We start from the raw sequence: 17,167 nt of genomic DNA, 5'->3' as shown, positions 1-17,167 counted from the left end.
AAAATATCCTGTCTGCTTGAAAAAGATTGATGTCTTATTGACACAGTGTCTTTAGGTAATGAGCATTGATATTTTTATTTACTTATTTTTTAATAACCTGATTACTAACCTAATAGGCCAAATGTGCTTAACATGGGGCTTTACTTTTGATGTTATCTGTACAGTACGAACGTGACAGCAGGCAAGGAGCAGGAAGTCCTGTCTGTCGGCAGAGGTACAGCTGATGTTTAAAAGTAAGAAAGCTACATAAACAGTCATTGTTCAACACTAGCTTGATTGATTTTCCCAATTGTCAAAAAGCATACGCAGTGACTGTTTAGAGGAGCCCTGGTTCCTTTTAGCAGAGAATGGTGTGAAACCAAGATCCGAGTGCTGGGTGCGCTCACTGCTACTAGGACCAAGAAGGTTTTTAAAGAAAAGAGTAGTTATCACTATTGATTGTATTAAGCTCCCTGAGGTACAACAGGGATGATCCCTGGAATATAAACCACAATCCTCTGGTTTATTTCTTGGAGAAAAATAATATGTAATAAGTTAGAATAGATGATATAGGATAATTATAGCAAAAATGAATGTGTTCTGAAAACCATAAAGCTCTGCAGAAATGTAAGGTATTATGATTTTAATCAGCTTAAGGTAAGGCCCTGTGGGCTTCTAGACTTTGGTTTCATGAGTCAGTTCAGCAACACAGGAAAACAAACTGAAGGGAGTTCCACTGAGAATGAACTCATTTATCTACTATTTCTTTTAGTCTTATCTGAGGTTTGGTCTTTTTAAAAACTCTGTCCAGTTATTACTTTGTATTTCTACTTGCATACTGCTTTTGGCCCCAGAAACGTAAAAATGAAGCTGAGAGTTTCTTTTCTGGAAACAAGCACAGAAGTAAAGTTGTTTAGTGTTGGAAATAACCTCCTGGAATGTGAAAGTCATGGACTTTAACCTTTCCTTTCCCCCATAAAATTCTTTGTGCAAAGGTTGAAGGGTAGAGTACAAGGAATGCTATAACCAGAGGCAGAAACATGAAACTTCACTGGGCATCATGCTTATTTGGCTGTGGTGAGAATCTTTCTCTTGGAACCACCATGACTAAAAATGATTATAAACTAAGTTGATAGCTTTACCACAAAAGTCTAAAGGAGCTCCTACAAAAACAGATTAAGGAAAATTTTATTGCTGATCAGTGGATGTCAGGCAGGCCTCTCGGATATCAATGGGAATAGTTAGGATGTGACATTAAAAACAACAAACCGCAGGCTTTGGGGGATCATGAAGGCCTCCAGGCTCATGTCACTGACATCTCCCATGTTCTAAAGACCAGCTTGATCTCAAGATAGAATTGAGAGATCAGCTGAGAAAGACGTGGGAGTCAGGAGGAGAGGCGGCACAGAAAGGGAATGAACTCTGACTAAGTTTCATTGTGTGAAAATGGCGGCCATATGACCTACACATGGGGACTAATTAGGTAGCATAGCAGAAGGCACCTGGCATGGAGCAGCTTCTCAAAATGTTAGTTTTGTTCTGATTATCTAAAAGATAAAGCTGAACCTAAAAACTCAACAAGGGCCATTTACCCAAATTTTAGAGGACACAAAACACACAAAAAATGGTTTACAAAGGAAGATCCGCAGGAGTAATTCATCCGTCATTCACAAACGGCTGAAGCCATCTAACTTCTATCGTCAGTAGTCACATCATTCCACTCTTGTATTTGGTGTAGTAAGAAACAACTCTGCTTCCCAGTGAGTGTAAAATATTACTCCCCTGCTACTCACAAACCTTACTGTATATTTGTCTTCTTGAAAACCATACATTTTCTGAAATGATTGTAATAGAAACTGGACTTTGCATCATGTCCACCACAGCACACTTAAAAAAGTATCCTAGTATAGACTTTTAAAAATAGCAAAATGAATGAAAATACCATATCATCGTTGTTTCTTTATAGCAAAAACTTTATGTTCTTTTATGACTCAGAAATGTGATACTTAATATAAACCAAAAAACCCTGACGGGTGGCATATGGAATAAAGAGCAGAAAAACTCAACGGGGGCAACTGAATACAAAGAGTTCAACCTCACCCCAGAATTCTTGGCATGAAGAAAGCCAGTTTCGGTCAAGTATTGCCAAACTGTTGAGTGGGGGAGTTAAGTAAAAGAATATTGTGCTTATAACATATTTCTTTACATGTGCCATGAATGTGTTTAAAAGCAGATAAGGACATGACTTCAATCTGTAACGCTCCTTCTACTGCATCTGTTTTATCACTTGAGCAACACACACGTGCCCCATGCAGGGGGATTGAGACAGGCGCTGAGGACAAGCACATTAGAAGGAAGTCAAGTTGTGACGTCAAATCACACCTTCTCTCCCAGAGGGAGGGGGTGAGTGACTTTCTCAAGAAGTAGCAGAGCTAGGAAGGGTGGATCCTGGTCGGCTGTACCATGTGACCTCTCTTCTCCCAGGAGGGGAACTGTCTGAACTACTATGCAACCACTGTGTTGTTTTCAAATGGTGTTTAGAATGCTGAGAGGAAAATACAGTGACTTGGATTGCCCCGTGGGGCTCCCTCAGTGCAGAGCCGGAGTCGGCACACAGATGTGGTTATGTGGCAGGAGCCTTTAACTGATGATTGTGGAGCAAACAGAGGGAGAAAAGAAAGAGGAATGCCCCATTCTCAGGCACATCCTTCAGACCAGCTTCTGACCACAAGTTGGCTCATCTGTTGGTGGGGCCAGAAAAGATCCAGGGACTCGGAGCTAAGGACGACTCATTCTAAAAACAGGTCACTGTGTCATCTTTATTACTCAAAGATTAAAAGCACAGCATATTTGATTTCTTTGAATAGGTATCATTCAAAGAGCATGAGTACAAGGCAGAGGTATTCTGACTCTAAGGAATGGCCTGGAATTCATTTGCAACATAAGTCTTAAAGTAGTAGGTTAATAAAGTTGTCATTTGGTCAGGGAGGCACATAGTTTGAAGGGAGGTGTTCTTTATCTTTTGCTACTTAATATAACTCTATAACTCTTGCCATTTACCTAGTAAGTAGTTAAGTAACATATACAAACACCTATAAAAAATTACATTTTCATACAAGAATAACACCTACTAGATTGTTTAAGCTTTTATATCACAACTCTTAGTAATTTCACCAGTCACTACTCCTCGGGATACCCAGTGTTTGGCTAAGAGCCATTCTCTAAGGACATTCCTGTTTGGGGGTACAGGCTGGCTGCCTACAAGAAAATGAGAAGCCACTGCTGGTCTTGTCTTACAAATCCAGCCCTATAAAGTGACAACAGTCATGAACTTCTCTGCATGTCCCCCATTCATCTTTGACATGTAACAAATCATGTGAATTAATGAAATCTGACAGAACAACATTAAGAAAAATATTAACAGTTTAAAAGCAGAACCATTCTATTGTTGGTGTTAACTGGAATCTGAATATTTTATCATCCCTGGTTCGAACCACAGTCTTGTTTTTCTCTCCCAAGTGTGCAAATTTCAGTGTGGATAATATTAAGTTTCTTAACACAATGATGTTTCATATAAAGAACACAATTTTTAGAGAGGTTTGTTACAACATTCTTGGAAGTGTGTAGAAAAATACACCAGCCAAAGGACAAACATAGAAAAGGATTTGATTGTTTTTTTCTTTTGAGGGAACCATATGTAAGCTAATATTTATGTGCAGTGTTTAGATCCTGGTCTCAAAGAGGAAAAGCTAAGCATGGCTATGGGGAGAGTATACATAACAGAAAACCTACAGGAGGAAGCAAATTGCAGCATCCCTTCTTGACTTGCAGTGGGCTTTCTGTGAGGGACCAGAAACTACCAGCTGAGAAATACACAATGTGTGCTCTCGGTGGTTTATTAGTATGAGCCGAGGAATTTTCCTTTTATGTGGGTCCATAAGAGACCCTTACCCCGGCGTCCTGTTCTGCAAACACATGAAACAGCACAGACTGCTGAAGAGCATAATCTCTATGACCAGAAGTCACAGGTTCAAATCCTGACTGATCTACTCACTGCCTCTAACATGGGTCAAGGACCTGACCTGTTGCAGCATCTGTAAAATGGGAATAGTGATCCTTCCTACCTCTTAAGGGTGGTGCTAGGAGATTAAATTAATCAAGCGTGTAAACCATGTAAAACCCTTCCTTGTATGTAGCGGAGTTCAGGAAGGACCATTAAGGTGTGAGTGGGAACTGAGGCACCACCGCCAGGCCTTCTGCATCTCAGGAGGACAACTCGGAGGCACAGTGTACTAATGGGAGACCCAAGTGTTGTTGTGGGGGACTTCTGTCATCTTGGTTTGGCCAAGCCACATGAAACTGTAGGCTCTCTGGGCCGGCTGATTTGTTTTCTAAACATACTGCGGCACTGGGTAGATTGGGCCCGGAAGAGCGCCCCCTCATGGCCAAGTTGACGAAATGCAAGTTCCACAAGAACGGGGCGTTTGTGTCTTTCACTCCTGCCCTCAGCACAGCCCGGCGTCACAACAGTGCCTGGCACCTGTGAGCACTCAACACGGACATGCTGAGTAAACGAACAGCTGAAGGCAAGGAGCTCTGTGAAAACGGGCAATAGGTATTAGATTGAACAGATGTAGGCAAGGAAACATTTATGTCAGACCCATTACTATCCTACTTCTCCAATACGAGATGTACCTCCTAAAAGCAATTTTTATCAGCTAGTTAGAGGGTCAGCCACAAATATAAGTGTTGATATATTGAGAATATCCAATAATACCCACATCTTCCTTAAAAGATTTCTGAGAGCATTTTACGAAAAATCATGATAGTCCCTTCCATTTATAATTAAATTTTCAGTGAAAATACTTAAATGAAAAAATTAACCCCCCATATTACATAGGAAAACAAGCACTGTGGTACCTGAAAGAGAAGATTTAATTAGGTTCTAATTTTTCAATGGGTAAAAAATCCAGCCCAATGCCTTGGAATTTCTAGCAAAGGTCTAGCTAAAGTTTTGGAGAAAGAAAGAAATGAGCTCTTTAGGCTAAAGAAATACACTGTGACCTGTTAAAACCTATAGGCAAATTTTCTGATAATTTATGACAAATTTACAAATTTCCTATTAGAGTGTCAGTAACATTTTAAAAGTTAAAACGTGAAATTTTATGCCAGCATCTAAATAAATCGCAGTAACTAAAACCCATAAAACAGGAGGGCAGTGAGGGGAAGGGCAAAATAGATGGAGGGGATTGAGGTACAAACTGCCAGTTATAAAATAAATAAGTGACGGAGATGAAAAGCACAGCATCGGGAATATAGTCAATAATATTGTAATAACAATGTTTGGTGACAGATGGTAGCTACACTTAACGGTGGTGAGCATGGCATAATGTACAGACCTGTCCAATCACTCTATTGTACACCCGAAACTAATACAACATTGTATGTCAACTATACTTCAATAATTAAAAAATGTATATAACCCATAAAATCTTTTTAAAAAAAGGATGATGGACAGGTTATCACTCTTTGTTTTGTTTTACCTTGCACCATGAGCATGGGCTCCTTGCCCCCGCCGTGAGCTAGCATCTCCCTGCGATAGCGCTCCCCTGCCACCCTGCAGGGGAGAGAGGACACTCTGTTATAGCACCAGGTCACACTTGTCCTAGTTTCTCAAAATGAAGCCACGCTGACATCATATTCAGAAAAGCCGCCACCACAGGACAATTCAGCCGTCTATTTTCTTGCTTCTAAAACTCTAATTCCAATTTTTAAATTATTCTAATTAAGTAAAACCAGGTGTGACATATTTATTGTATAAGGAGAACTGTATTTTCAGCTTTCCGTGTCATAGCAAGCAATCTCTCTTCGAAGAAAGGATTATTTAGTTTAGGTATTATATAAGTAAAAGGTATCCCACTGTCCATCACCTTTGGGATTATCTTCAAGTGCGATTTGGAATTATTTCTGCTGAGATGAAACAGAGAGAGAAAAATAACACTGTGAAATAAAAGTGAAGGGGACAAGGCTGGCAGGAGAAGCTTAACTACACCCGGAGAGGGAGAGCTCAGCTAAGGGTAACTGACGGAACGGGAAACTGACTCTTGAGTGCCCTGATGGGGAAGGCAAAGGAAGGAACAGCCCATCTGCATCTTCTGATGCACTTTGTCTGCTGGGTTCTGTAGGGACCACTGTCTATAATAACCCCTGCAGGCAGACTCTGGAGAACTTTTACAGATAGAAATTCTCCAACTTAATGGCACCTGGACACAAGCTATTTAGTGCTACTTTTGTATTTTATGGAAAATGCAATTCCTTTTATGCCAGATGACTACACACCATGATGACATAAGTTACATAAATGATGCTGTTTTCATCCCACTATTTCTGGAGCATCTTTATGTACAGGCAATTTTACGAACCTGGTTTCTAATCAGAATTTTTGCTGTATTACAGTATCAAAAATATGTTGAGATCAAACACTACGTGGGTACCAAAGCAAATGTGTCATGAATTAGGAAACACGGACAGAAGGCTGGGCCCACACAAGGAGGGGACGGGGTGGCTGAGAGGTCCCGCGCGACCCCCGGCCTGGGGGCTGGATCTCCTGCCGGCCCCAGTCTGCAGCTCCCCTCCCCTTGGGCAGACTCCTGCTCTCAGGCCTCTGGTTCTCGGTGTGCCTCAGGTCTGCGCTGCCTGGCTTTCTGGTGAGGCTTCCAGTCTGGTGATTTTTCAGAAGTGGGATCAACAAGGATCTTTTGACATAGGTTAGAAATTTTCTAGTCCAGTGAGTATTTTACTAGCTTACTTTTACACGTCTATAAAAGTATGGCAAACTACATGTCTAGGCAAGAATGCACATATAAACAAGATATAAATGCTTGGAAATATATGTATTTAATAGTATGTGGTTTTCTAGTAAAGCGCAGTTCCTTTAAGCAAGATAATATTTTGCCTAGTTTATAGAAATCTCCAGTAAAGAACCATAAACCCCTAAATTGATTTATTATAGTCAGTTTTGGCTTTAGGTCCTTTGAAAATAATAAAATCTGAAAAGCAGACCAAATGTCTGCAGTGTGCAAAGGGCGGAAGACAAAATAACATGTGGGTACCAAGCTGTAAAACATTTAAAAATTCTATTACATCAGATTCAAGTTCAAAAGGCTTTGGAACTGAATGTGATTATTAAATGCTAAGAAAATCCAAACCTACATCCAACTGCATGAAAAACTGGGGGCTGGGTAGGAGACAGAGAGGGAGAAGGGGCTAGGAATTAGCAGACCTGCCTTCTAATCTTACTCTAGTCTTCGCTGGGAAGCCTCGGGCAAACCGCTTGTCCCCTCTGAGGCTCAGTTTCCCCTCACAAGCAGTACCTGCTCTGCCAAGGTTGCCATCAATGTAAAATAACGGGCCATATGGAAACTTTAGGGTACTCTAAAAATCAAAGGTGTCATTAACTTTAAACCACATAAAAGTGGGGTGCCTGGGTGGCTCAGATGGTTAAGCGTCTGCCTTCGGCTCAGGTCATGATCCCAGGGTCCTGGGATCGAGTCCCGCATCGGGCTCCCCGCTCAGCGGGGAGCCTGCCTCTCTCTCTGTCTCTTATGAATAAATAAATAAAATCTTTAAAAAAAAAACCACATAAAAGTGGTAAAGATACTACATAAATATCCATGGCTGCCTGAGATGTATCTGGAGATGTGTTTGCGTGGTGAGGAGATAAAATGCTTTAAAATGAGTATTAGACCAGATCATAATTAGTGGTTTGCTTTCAAAGGAAGCTCCTTCTAAGGACTCCATGAGACCAGAACTCGACTTCCCCAAGGTTCCTGATGTTGGAGGGAAGCCTGTGAGAATCAGGAGGCCCACTCAGGGTGCAACGGGGCAATCCTGTGCTTCTCCTGTGGGGTGGAGCTTACTGAGATCCTGGGGATGCAGGGCTGCCCATCCCAGAGCCCACTCTCCCTCCTTCTCTCCTTCTCCAGCCCACCACTGCGCATGGCTGCCTCCATTGTGGGGAAGGGGGTGGGCATCATGTGTCCCTAGCTGAAATCAACCAACCCAGATTCCTTCACAGAATCATTAAAGGCTCACACGGTCACCAGCTAACGTGATGAAATATGCTCTGGACAGGGCCAAGAGTCACCACACAATGATGTTTGTGACAGCTGCGGATTGTGCTCTCTGAACTACTGCCCATCCTGATGATGGAAATGGTGAGCAGGGCTACTCAGGAGGGCACCTAGGAGGCAAGCAGTGGGGAGCGATGTGGGGCAGGGCTCTGCAATGCCAACACTAAGTGGTGGTCAGTGGACCCCATGAAGGGGAGCTGTGGAGGAATGGTTGTGGAGCTCTTATGAATAAATAAATAAAATCTTTAAAATTATTATAGTCAGTTTTGGCTTTAGGTCTTCATTCTTCAGACCGCCACTGTCTTACAGGGGAAGAAAGTGTCCCAAAGTCAGGCAGAGGGGGAACTTTCCAGAACAAAGTGGACACTAGCATAGATACTCAAAGTTTCCAACAGTGCTGCTCCCAAATGAACAACGGGAGCAAGTCCTTTGTTGGGCAATAAAAAGGAAATCAGGTGTTGTTCCCCGTGAGTGACTCCTTGGAAGCTTGTGCTGCAAATAAGGAAGCCTGTCCAAGGGAACAGGAAGCACCGAGCAGCAGGGTACAGACAACGAGAGAGGCTGGAACAACTAAGAAAACCCACCGGGGAGGCATGGAAGCAGAGCAGTCTAGGCCCACTCTGGAGAAGCAAAGAGCTTCCACACAAAGGGTCCCTACAGGCACGACGGGAGGGCGCCACATCACCACAGAGCAAGGCAGAGGTTCGGGGCCAGGCTCTGCCTCAGGAAGCAGGAGGGAGGCCCAGGCGGAAGGTGTGGTGTAGGCTAGGTGGCAAGTGGCTGAGGTTCTCAGCCTGGCTGCAGATGTAGTGGGGTGGGGGGTTACTGGCATTGGAGGAGAATTCATCCCCCTCATTACCTGTTAAAAGGGTCTTGTTGAAAACACTCCTTCCAAACCATGGAAGCTACTGCCCTGGACATCAGGTAAGAGTAATACTTGGCACCATAGCCCACAAGGTGACTGAATCGAAGCTGCCAGGCCTGCCAAAAGAGAAACACAGCACAGGAAATATGAAGTCTTTGTATTTCCAGATGTATGAGAACACAATGGAAACACATAAGGAAATCCGCAAAGGTTTTAATTTAAATTTAACTCTAGAGGGCCCCGTCACTCACGATACTAATATTTTTCCACATTTTATGCACTGTTATGGACTGGTATGCCCGCCCCCCCAAAGTTCATATGTTGAAGCCCTAACCCCAATACCTCAGAATATGACTATACTGGAGATAGGGCCTTTAAAAGGGTGGTCAAGCTAAACTGAAGCAGTTAGGATAGGCCCTAATCCAGTAGGACTGGAGTCCTTATAAGAAGGGAGAGACACAGGGGTTGGGCTCAGAGGAAAGGTCACATGAGGGCACAGTAAGAAGGCGGTCATCTGCCGGCCAAGGAGAGGGGCCTTAAAGAAACCAAGCCTGCCACACCTAATTGTTTCCAAGTTCATCACTGCTGGGATTCATTTCTATGACATACATGGAGAGAGGACAGCCCACACTCAGCAGGAGGGGTGAAGATAATGGAGCAGGAATGGACTTCCACATCTGTTGTAGCCTGCTTGGAATGCCTGGTCATTGACACCGGGAGTGGAAATTCTGGATCTGGCACGGAGTGCACCCATTTCTTTTCTTTCTTTCTTTCCTTCTTTCTTTCCTTCCTCCTCCCTCCCTTCCTTCCTTCCTTCCTTTCTCTCTTTTCTCTCCTTTCTCTCTCTTTCTTTTTTTTGAGGACAATGATACAGTCATTGTAAGAAAGGCCATGAGAGTTTTCATGGAAGAATACTCTTCCCCTGGAAAATTCTTGTCCTACAAATACCATTCTTTCTTGGTACCTAAAAGCTGAAACATCTACATTCTGATTGGTTAGTAGTAGGAAGGTTATCCAAGTGCGAACGCATAAACTTACCACAGCCTATTCACAGTAACGTTGCTACAAAAGCTAGAATTATGAAAGCGGTCCTCAAAAGACATATTTATGACCTAAACATTTTTACTTTCTAAAACAAACATGCAATAATCCACTGTCTTCTAATGTGTGCTTTAATTGACATTCACATTTTTTGAGAAGAAAAATTGAAGCCTAAGTTTTTCAAAAGAATGTAACCAAAAAACTGAGCTTTATTCATAATGACAGTTGGATATATTATTCTTTCATTCATAATTTAATTTTTTCACTTTTTTAATGAAGATATAATTGATTCATTACATTAGTTTCAGGGGTACAACATAATGATTTGATATTTGTATATATTTTGAAACAATCACCACAATAAGCTAGAAGCCTGTTTTTTTTTTTTAACGAAGATAATCATTCTCTAACAAATCTTTTAATTCCCCGGAAAATAAAATATAAGGTCTAATCCTTACCATAAACCTATAAATTAGATAAGCAAATTCTATCTGATTAAGAGGAAATATTAAAAAAAAAAAAAGATGGTTCCTTGATCACAGTGAGTGGCAAGTTTTAGAACACAGTCTCTCTGACTTATATCTACTACACAGGGACTCTAACAATGAGATCACAGTGCTAGTTTATTCTCTGCATGTGTCCAACACATTAAGACAAATATTTTGTCAGGATTAGGCAAAGGAGCTATTACAAAAGAAGGTGTGCTAATGTGGCATTGTGTGTTAACCATACTTCAATTAAAAAAAAAACTATTAAAAAAAGGAATAGCACAAATAAATGGAAAGGTGCAAATGAAAAAAAAAAAAAGGAAAGTGTGCTGGAGCACTGAAACTGATTTTGAACATGAGGATACCAGGGCAGAGAGAAACAATTACCCTCCATATCCACTTTCCCTGTTTTTCAAAATGGCTATGCTTGGAAGTTAAGTGAGCACCTTGTGAGTCAGGTTCTGAAAGGAAAGAGACGGGCCCCTTGCTCCTGTGTGTGCCATGCTGGGCCATCTGGGACGGTGAGATCCCAGCCATGGGGAGCCGCAAGCCGGGGGTGTGGTTTCTGACTCCACATAGCCACCGCCAGCACTGGGTGGGTGCGCTCACAAGGCTGTTATCTGGGGCCTGTTACAGTAACCACACCTGGATCCTTCCTCAATGGCCCCAGGCCCAGGTGCCAGCACCATGAACACATGAAGGGCGGCTGGAGTTGAGGTCCCAGAAGCTCAACTGTGGTCTCGCCCCAGATGGGAGAATGTGACTGCACACTCTCCAGCCAATAGGCACCCTCAGCGGGGCACGAGGGGCATGGAAAGTAGAGACAGGCTTTCTTTCCCATCCTGTTTCCTATGCAAGTGGTATTTAAATTGAAGGCAAATAGTCAAGGACCATCTATGGGTTAAATTCCACTATGATAAACTTTGAGTAACTAAATTTTTAGTCAAAGGGTTGGGTCTATCGGAATTCATTTGTAACACATACAATAGTTCTGTATGTTCTGTATATTCTGTCTTATTAAAAAAGGGGATCTAGAAGTGAGGGAGCAAGATGGCGGAGGAGTAGGAGACCTGGATTTCGTCTCCTCTCAGGAATTCAGCTGGATAGGGATCAAACCATTCTGAACACCTACAAACTCAACAGGAGATCGAAGAAAAGAAGAGCAACAACTCTCTCATCAGAAAAGCGACCACTTTCTGGAAGGTAGGACGTGCGGAGAAGTGAATCCGAGGCGATATTCGGGAGGATAGACGGCGGGGGAGGGGCCTCCGTCGGCCGCTTCTGGCAAGTGATAGAGCTGCGGAGCACAAAATCGGAACTTTTAAAAGTCTGCTCCGCTGAGGGACGTCACTCTGGTGGCTAAGCGGGGGGTGGAACCCTCCGGGACAGTGGGGTCTCAGGACCCTCGGGGTCACAGAAAGACCAGGGGTGCCTGAGTGTGGCAGAGCTCCCAGGTATCGGAGCAGGGAAGCCGGCTGCAGAGGCGGAGCCCAGGCGTGGGCTCTCAGCTCGGGGTGGCCATAAACTGTGATCCGAGGCCCAGTCGGGCCCCTGCTCCTCCAGCAGGGACCCAACAAGCGGCAGATCCGGGGAGACTCACCTTCCTCCCCCAAGGGGAGACGCGCAGGAGCGCACCGCAGGGATCTGCTGGGTTTGGAGACTCCACCCGGGGTTGGGTGCCAAAGATAGAGGCGCGCGGTCGCAGGCCGGGTGAGCACGGAGTGCGGCCGGAGACCGGGGAGACGGGAGTGACTGACGGCTTTTCTCTGGGGGCGTACTGAGGAGCAGGGCCCGAGTTCTCGGCTCCTCCGGGGCAGAGATTGGGAGGCCGCCATTTTCACTCTCCGCCTCCAAAGCTGTACGGAAAGCTCGCAGGGAACAAAAGCCCCGGAGAGCAAACCCGAGCAGATCACTTAGCCGGGAGGGGGCAAGGGCGGGGCCATTCCGCCTCCGGCAGAGACATTTGGAAACCACGGCAACAGGCCCCTCCCCCAGAAGATCAGCGAGAACAGCCAGCCAAGACCAAGTTTACCGGTCAATGAGAACGGCAGAACTCCAGTGCTAGGGGAATACTGCACATAGAATTCATGGCTTTTTTACCATGATTCCTTAGTCTTTTAAAGTTAATTTTTTTTAACTGTCTTTTTGTCTTTTTATTTCTTTTTGAACTTTTCTTTTTCCCTTTTTCAAACAACATCTTATCAATCCCTTTTTTTAAAAAAAAACATTTTTATTTTTCATTTTTAGAGTCATATTCTATCCCTTCATAGTAGTTACCCGTATTTTTGGCTTATATATATAAGTTGTTCTCTCTTTAAAATTTTGAGATAGTTTCTTCTAACAGATTAAAATATACCCTAAATCTCTAGTATATGGTGTTTTCTATTCCCCTGCCTGATCACATCCTCTCCCTTTTTTTTTTTTTCTTTTTTCTTTTTTTAAATCCTCTTCTTTCTTTTTTCAAACAACTTCTTATCAATTCCTTCTATAAAATTTTTTATAATTTCCATTTTTACAGTCATTTTCCATCCCTTCATCATATCAACCCTTATTTTTGTACATATATAAGTTTTTCTTTCTTTAAAATTTTGGGAGACACTTTCTTCTAAAAGACCAAAATACACCCCAAATCTAGTGTGTGGCACTGATCTATATACCATATAGATCATATTTGATCACATTCTGGTTTTTCTTTTGTTGTTGTTGTTTTGTTTTGTTTGTTTTTGTTTTTATCTTTATCTTTTTCTTTTTTTTTCTTTTTCTTTTTTCTCTCTTTCCCCTTCTTATCCCACTGCTTCAGGTCATTTCTGATTTGTTTAGAGTATATTTTCTGGGGGCGTGGTTACTCTGCTAGCATTTTGTTCTCTCATTAATCTATTCTCCTCTGCACAAAATGACGAGACGGAAAAAATCACCTCAACAAAAAGAACAAGAGGCAGTACCAACTGCCAGGGACCTACTCAATAAGGACATTAGTACGATGTCAGATCTAGAGTTCAGAATCATCACTTTAAAGATACTAGCTGGGCTTGAAAAAAATATGGAAGTTATTAGAGAAAATCTTTCTGGAGAAGTAAAAGAGCTAAAATCCAACCAAGTAGAAATCAAAAAGGCTATTAATGAGGTGCAATCAAAAATGGGGGCGCTAACTGCTAGAATAAATGAGGCAGAAGAGAGAATCAGTAATATAGAAGATGAAATGATGGAAAATAAAGAAGCTGAGAAAAAGAGAGATAAACAACTACTGGATCATGAGGGCAGAATTCGAGAGATAAGCGATACCATAAGACGAAACAACATTAGAATAATTGGGATCCCAGAAGAAGAAGAAAGAGAGAGAGGGGCAGAAGGTATAATGGAGCAAATTATAGCAGAGAACTTCCCTAATTTGGGGAAAGAAACAGGCATGAAAATCCAGGAAGCACAGAGAACCCCTCTCAAAATCAATAAAAATAGGTCAACTCCCCGACATCTAATAGTAAAACTTACGAGTCTCATAGACAAAGAGAAAATCCTGAAAGCAGCTCGGGAGAAGAGATATGTAACCTACAATGGTAGCAACATTAGATTGGCAACAGACCTATCCACAGAGACCTGGCAGGTCAGAAAGGACTGGCAGGATATATTCAGAGCACTAAATGAGAAAAATATGCAGCCAAGAATACTATATCCAGCTAGGCTGTCATTGAAAATAGAAGGAGAGATAAAAAGCTTCCAGGACAAACAAAAACTAAAGGAACTTGCAAACACAAAACCAGCCCTACAGGAAATCTTGAAAGGGGTCCTCTAAGCAAAGAGAGACCCTAAAAGCAACATAGACCAGAAAGGAACACAGACAATATATGGTAACAGTCACCTTACAGGCAATACAATGGCACTAAATTCCTATCTTTCAATAGTTACCTTGAATGTAAATGGGCTAAATGCCCCAATCAAAAGACACAGGCTAACAGACTAGATTAAAAAACAAGATCCATCGATATGCTGTCTGCAAGAGACTCATTTTAGACCCAAAGACACCCCCAGATTGAAAGTGAGGGGGTGGAAAATCATTTACCATGCTAATGGACACCAAAAGAAAGCTGGGGTGGCAATCCTTCTATCAGACAAATTAGATTTTAAACCAAAGACTGTAATAAGAGATGAGGAAGGACACTATATCCTACTTAAAGGATCTATCCAACAAGAAGATCTAACAATTGTAAATATCTATGCCCCTAACATGGGAGCGGCCAATTATATAAGGCAATTAATAACAAAAGCAAAGAAACACATCGACAACAATACAATAATAGTGGGGGACTTTAACATCCCCCTCACTGAAATGGACAGATCATCTAAGCAAAAGATCAACAAGGAAATAAAGACTTTAAATGACACACTGGACCAAATGGACTTCACAGACATATTCAGAACATTCCACCCAAAGCAACAGAATACACATTCTTCTCTAGTGCCCATGGAACATTCTCCAGAATCGATCACATCCTAGGTCATAAATCAGGTCTCAACCGGTACCAAAAGATTGGGATCATTCCCTGCCTATTTTCAGACCACAATGCTTTGAAACTAGAACTCAATCCCAAGAGGAAAGTCGGAAAGAACTCAAATACATGGAGGCTAAAGAGCATCCTACTAAAGAATGAATGGGTCAACCAGGAAAGTAAAGAAGAATTAAAAAAATACATGGAAACCAATGATAATGAAAACACAACTGTTCAAAATCTTTGGGATGCAGCAAAGGCAGTCCTAAGAGGAAAGTATATAGCAATACAAGCCTTTCTCAAGAAACAAGAAAGGTCTCAAGTACACAACCTAACCCGACACCTAAAGGAGCTGGAGAAAGAACAGCAAATAAAGCCTAAACCCAGCAGGAGAAGAGAAATCATAAAGATAAGAGCAGAAATCAATGAAATAGAAACTAAAAGAACAGTAGAACAGATCAACGAAACTAGGAGCTGGTTCCTTGAAAGAATTAACAAGATTGATAAACCCCTGGCCAGACTTATCAAAAAGAGAAGAGAAATGACCCAAATCAACAAAATCATGAATGAAAGAGGAGAGATCACAACCAACACCAAAGAAATACAATTATAAGAACATATTATGAGCAACTCTATGCCAGCAAATTAGATAACCTGGAAGAGATGGATGCATTCCTAGAGATGTATCAACTACCAAAACTGAACCAGGAAGAAATAGAAAACCTGAATAGACCTATAACCACTAAGGAAATTGAAGCAGTCATCAAAAATCTCCCAAAAAACAAAAGCCCAGGGCCAGATGGCTTCCCAGGGGAATTCTACCAAACATTTCAAGAAGAATTAATACCTATTCTTCTGAAACTGTTCCAAAAAAAATAGAAACGGAAGGAAAACTTCCAAACTCATTTTATGAGGCCAGCATTACCTTGATCCCAAAACCAGACAAAGACCCCATCAAAAAGGAGAATTACAGACCAATATCCCTGATGAACATGGATGCAAAAATTCTCACCAAAATACTAGCCAATAGGATCCAACAGTACATTAAAAGGATTATTCACCATGACCAAGTGGGATTTATCCCTGGGCTGCAAGGTTGGTTCAACATCCGCAAATCAATCAATGTGATACAGTACATTACCAAAGGAAAGAACAAGAATCATATGATCCTCTCAATAGATGCAGAAAAAGCTTTTGACAAAGTACAGCATCCTTTCTTGATCAAAACTCTTCAGAGTATAGGGATAGAGGGTACATACCTCAATATCATAAAAGCCATCTATGAAAAACCTACAGCAAATATTATTCTCAATGGGGAAAAACTGAGAGCTTTCCCCCTAAGGTCAGGAACGCAGTAGGGATGTCCACTATCACCACTGCTATTCAACATAGTATTGGAAGTCCTAGCCACAGCAATCAGACAACAAAAAGAAATCAAAGGCATCCAAATTGGCAAAGAAGAAGTCAAACTCTCACTCTTTGCAGATGATATGATACTTTATGTGGAAAACCCAAAAGACTCCACCCCAAAACTGCTAGAACTCATACAGGAATTCAGTCAAGTGGCAGGATATAAAATCAATGCACAGAAGTCAGTGGCATTCCGATACACCAACAACAAGACAGAAGAAAGAGAAATTAAGGAGTCGATCCCATTTACAATTGCACCCAAAACCATAAGATACCTAGGAATAAATCTAACCAAAGAGACAAAGGATCTGTACTCAGAAACCTATAAAATACTCATGACAGAAATTGAGGAAGACACAAAGAAATGGAAAAACGTTCCATGCTCATGGATTGGAAGAACAAATATTGTGAAGATGTCAATGCTACCTAGAGCAATCTACACATTCAATGCAATCCCCATCAAAATACCATCCACTTTTTTCAAAGAAATGGAACAAATAATCCTAAAATTTGTATGGAACCAGAAAAGACCCCGCATAGCCAGAGGAATATTGAAAAAGAAAAGCAAAGCCGGTGGCATCACAATTCCGGACTTCAAGCTCTATTACAAAGCTGTCATCATCAAGACAGCATGGTACTGGCACAAAAACAGACACATAGATCAATGGAACAGAATAGAGAGCCCAGAAATGGACCCTCAACTCTATGGTCAACTAATCTTCGACACAGCAGGAAAGAATGTCCAATGGAACAAAGACAGTCTCTTCA

At 41.9% G+C, this 17,167-nt stretch overlaps 1 protein-coding gene across 3 annotated transcripts in view; it reads right to left on the bottom strand.

Annotated features, from left to right (window-relative positions):
- MIPEP (mitochondrial intermediate peptidase) overlaps positions 1-17,167 on the bottom strand; it is a 197,430-nt gene that overhangs the window by 17,643 nt on the left and 162,620 nt on the right. For 2 of the 3 annotated variants that reach the window (XM_035003685.1, XM_035003686.1), the window contains exons 17-18: positions 8,971-9,092; positions 5,523-5,596 (exon numbers count right to left, since the gene is read on the bottom strand). The exons of the other annotated variant lie outside the window; for it this stretch is intronic. In XM_035003685.1, coding sequence (XP_034859576.1) covers positions 5,523-5,596; positions 8,971-9,092 — 196 coding nt within the window. The remainder of the gene's footprint in view (positions 1-5,522; positions 5,597-8,970; positions 9,093-17,167) is intronic. 3 annotated transcript variants of the gene reach the window in all.

This window comes from Mirounga leonina, unplaced genomic scaffold, assembly GCF_011800145.1.
Source record: "Mirounga leonina isolate KUSES-001 unplaced genomic scaffold, KU_Mleo_1.0 Mir_127, whole genome shotgun sequence".
Classification (NCBI taxonomy): domain Eukaryota; kingdom Metazoa; phylum Chordata; class Mammalia; order Carnivora; family Phocidae; genus Mirounga; species Mirounga leonina.
Note: the sequence above shows the minus strand (reverse complement) of the source record. Positions and strands in the feature narration are given on the sequence as shown.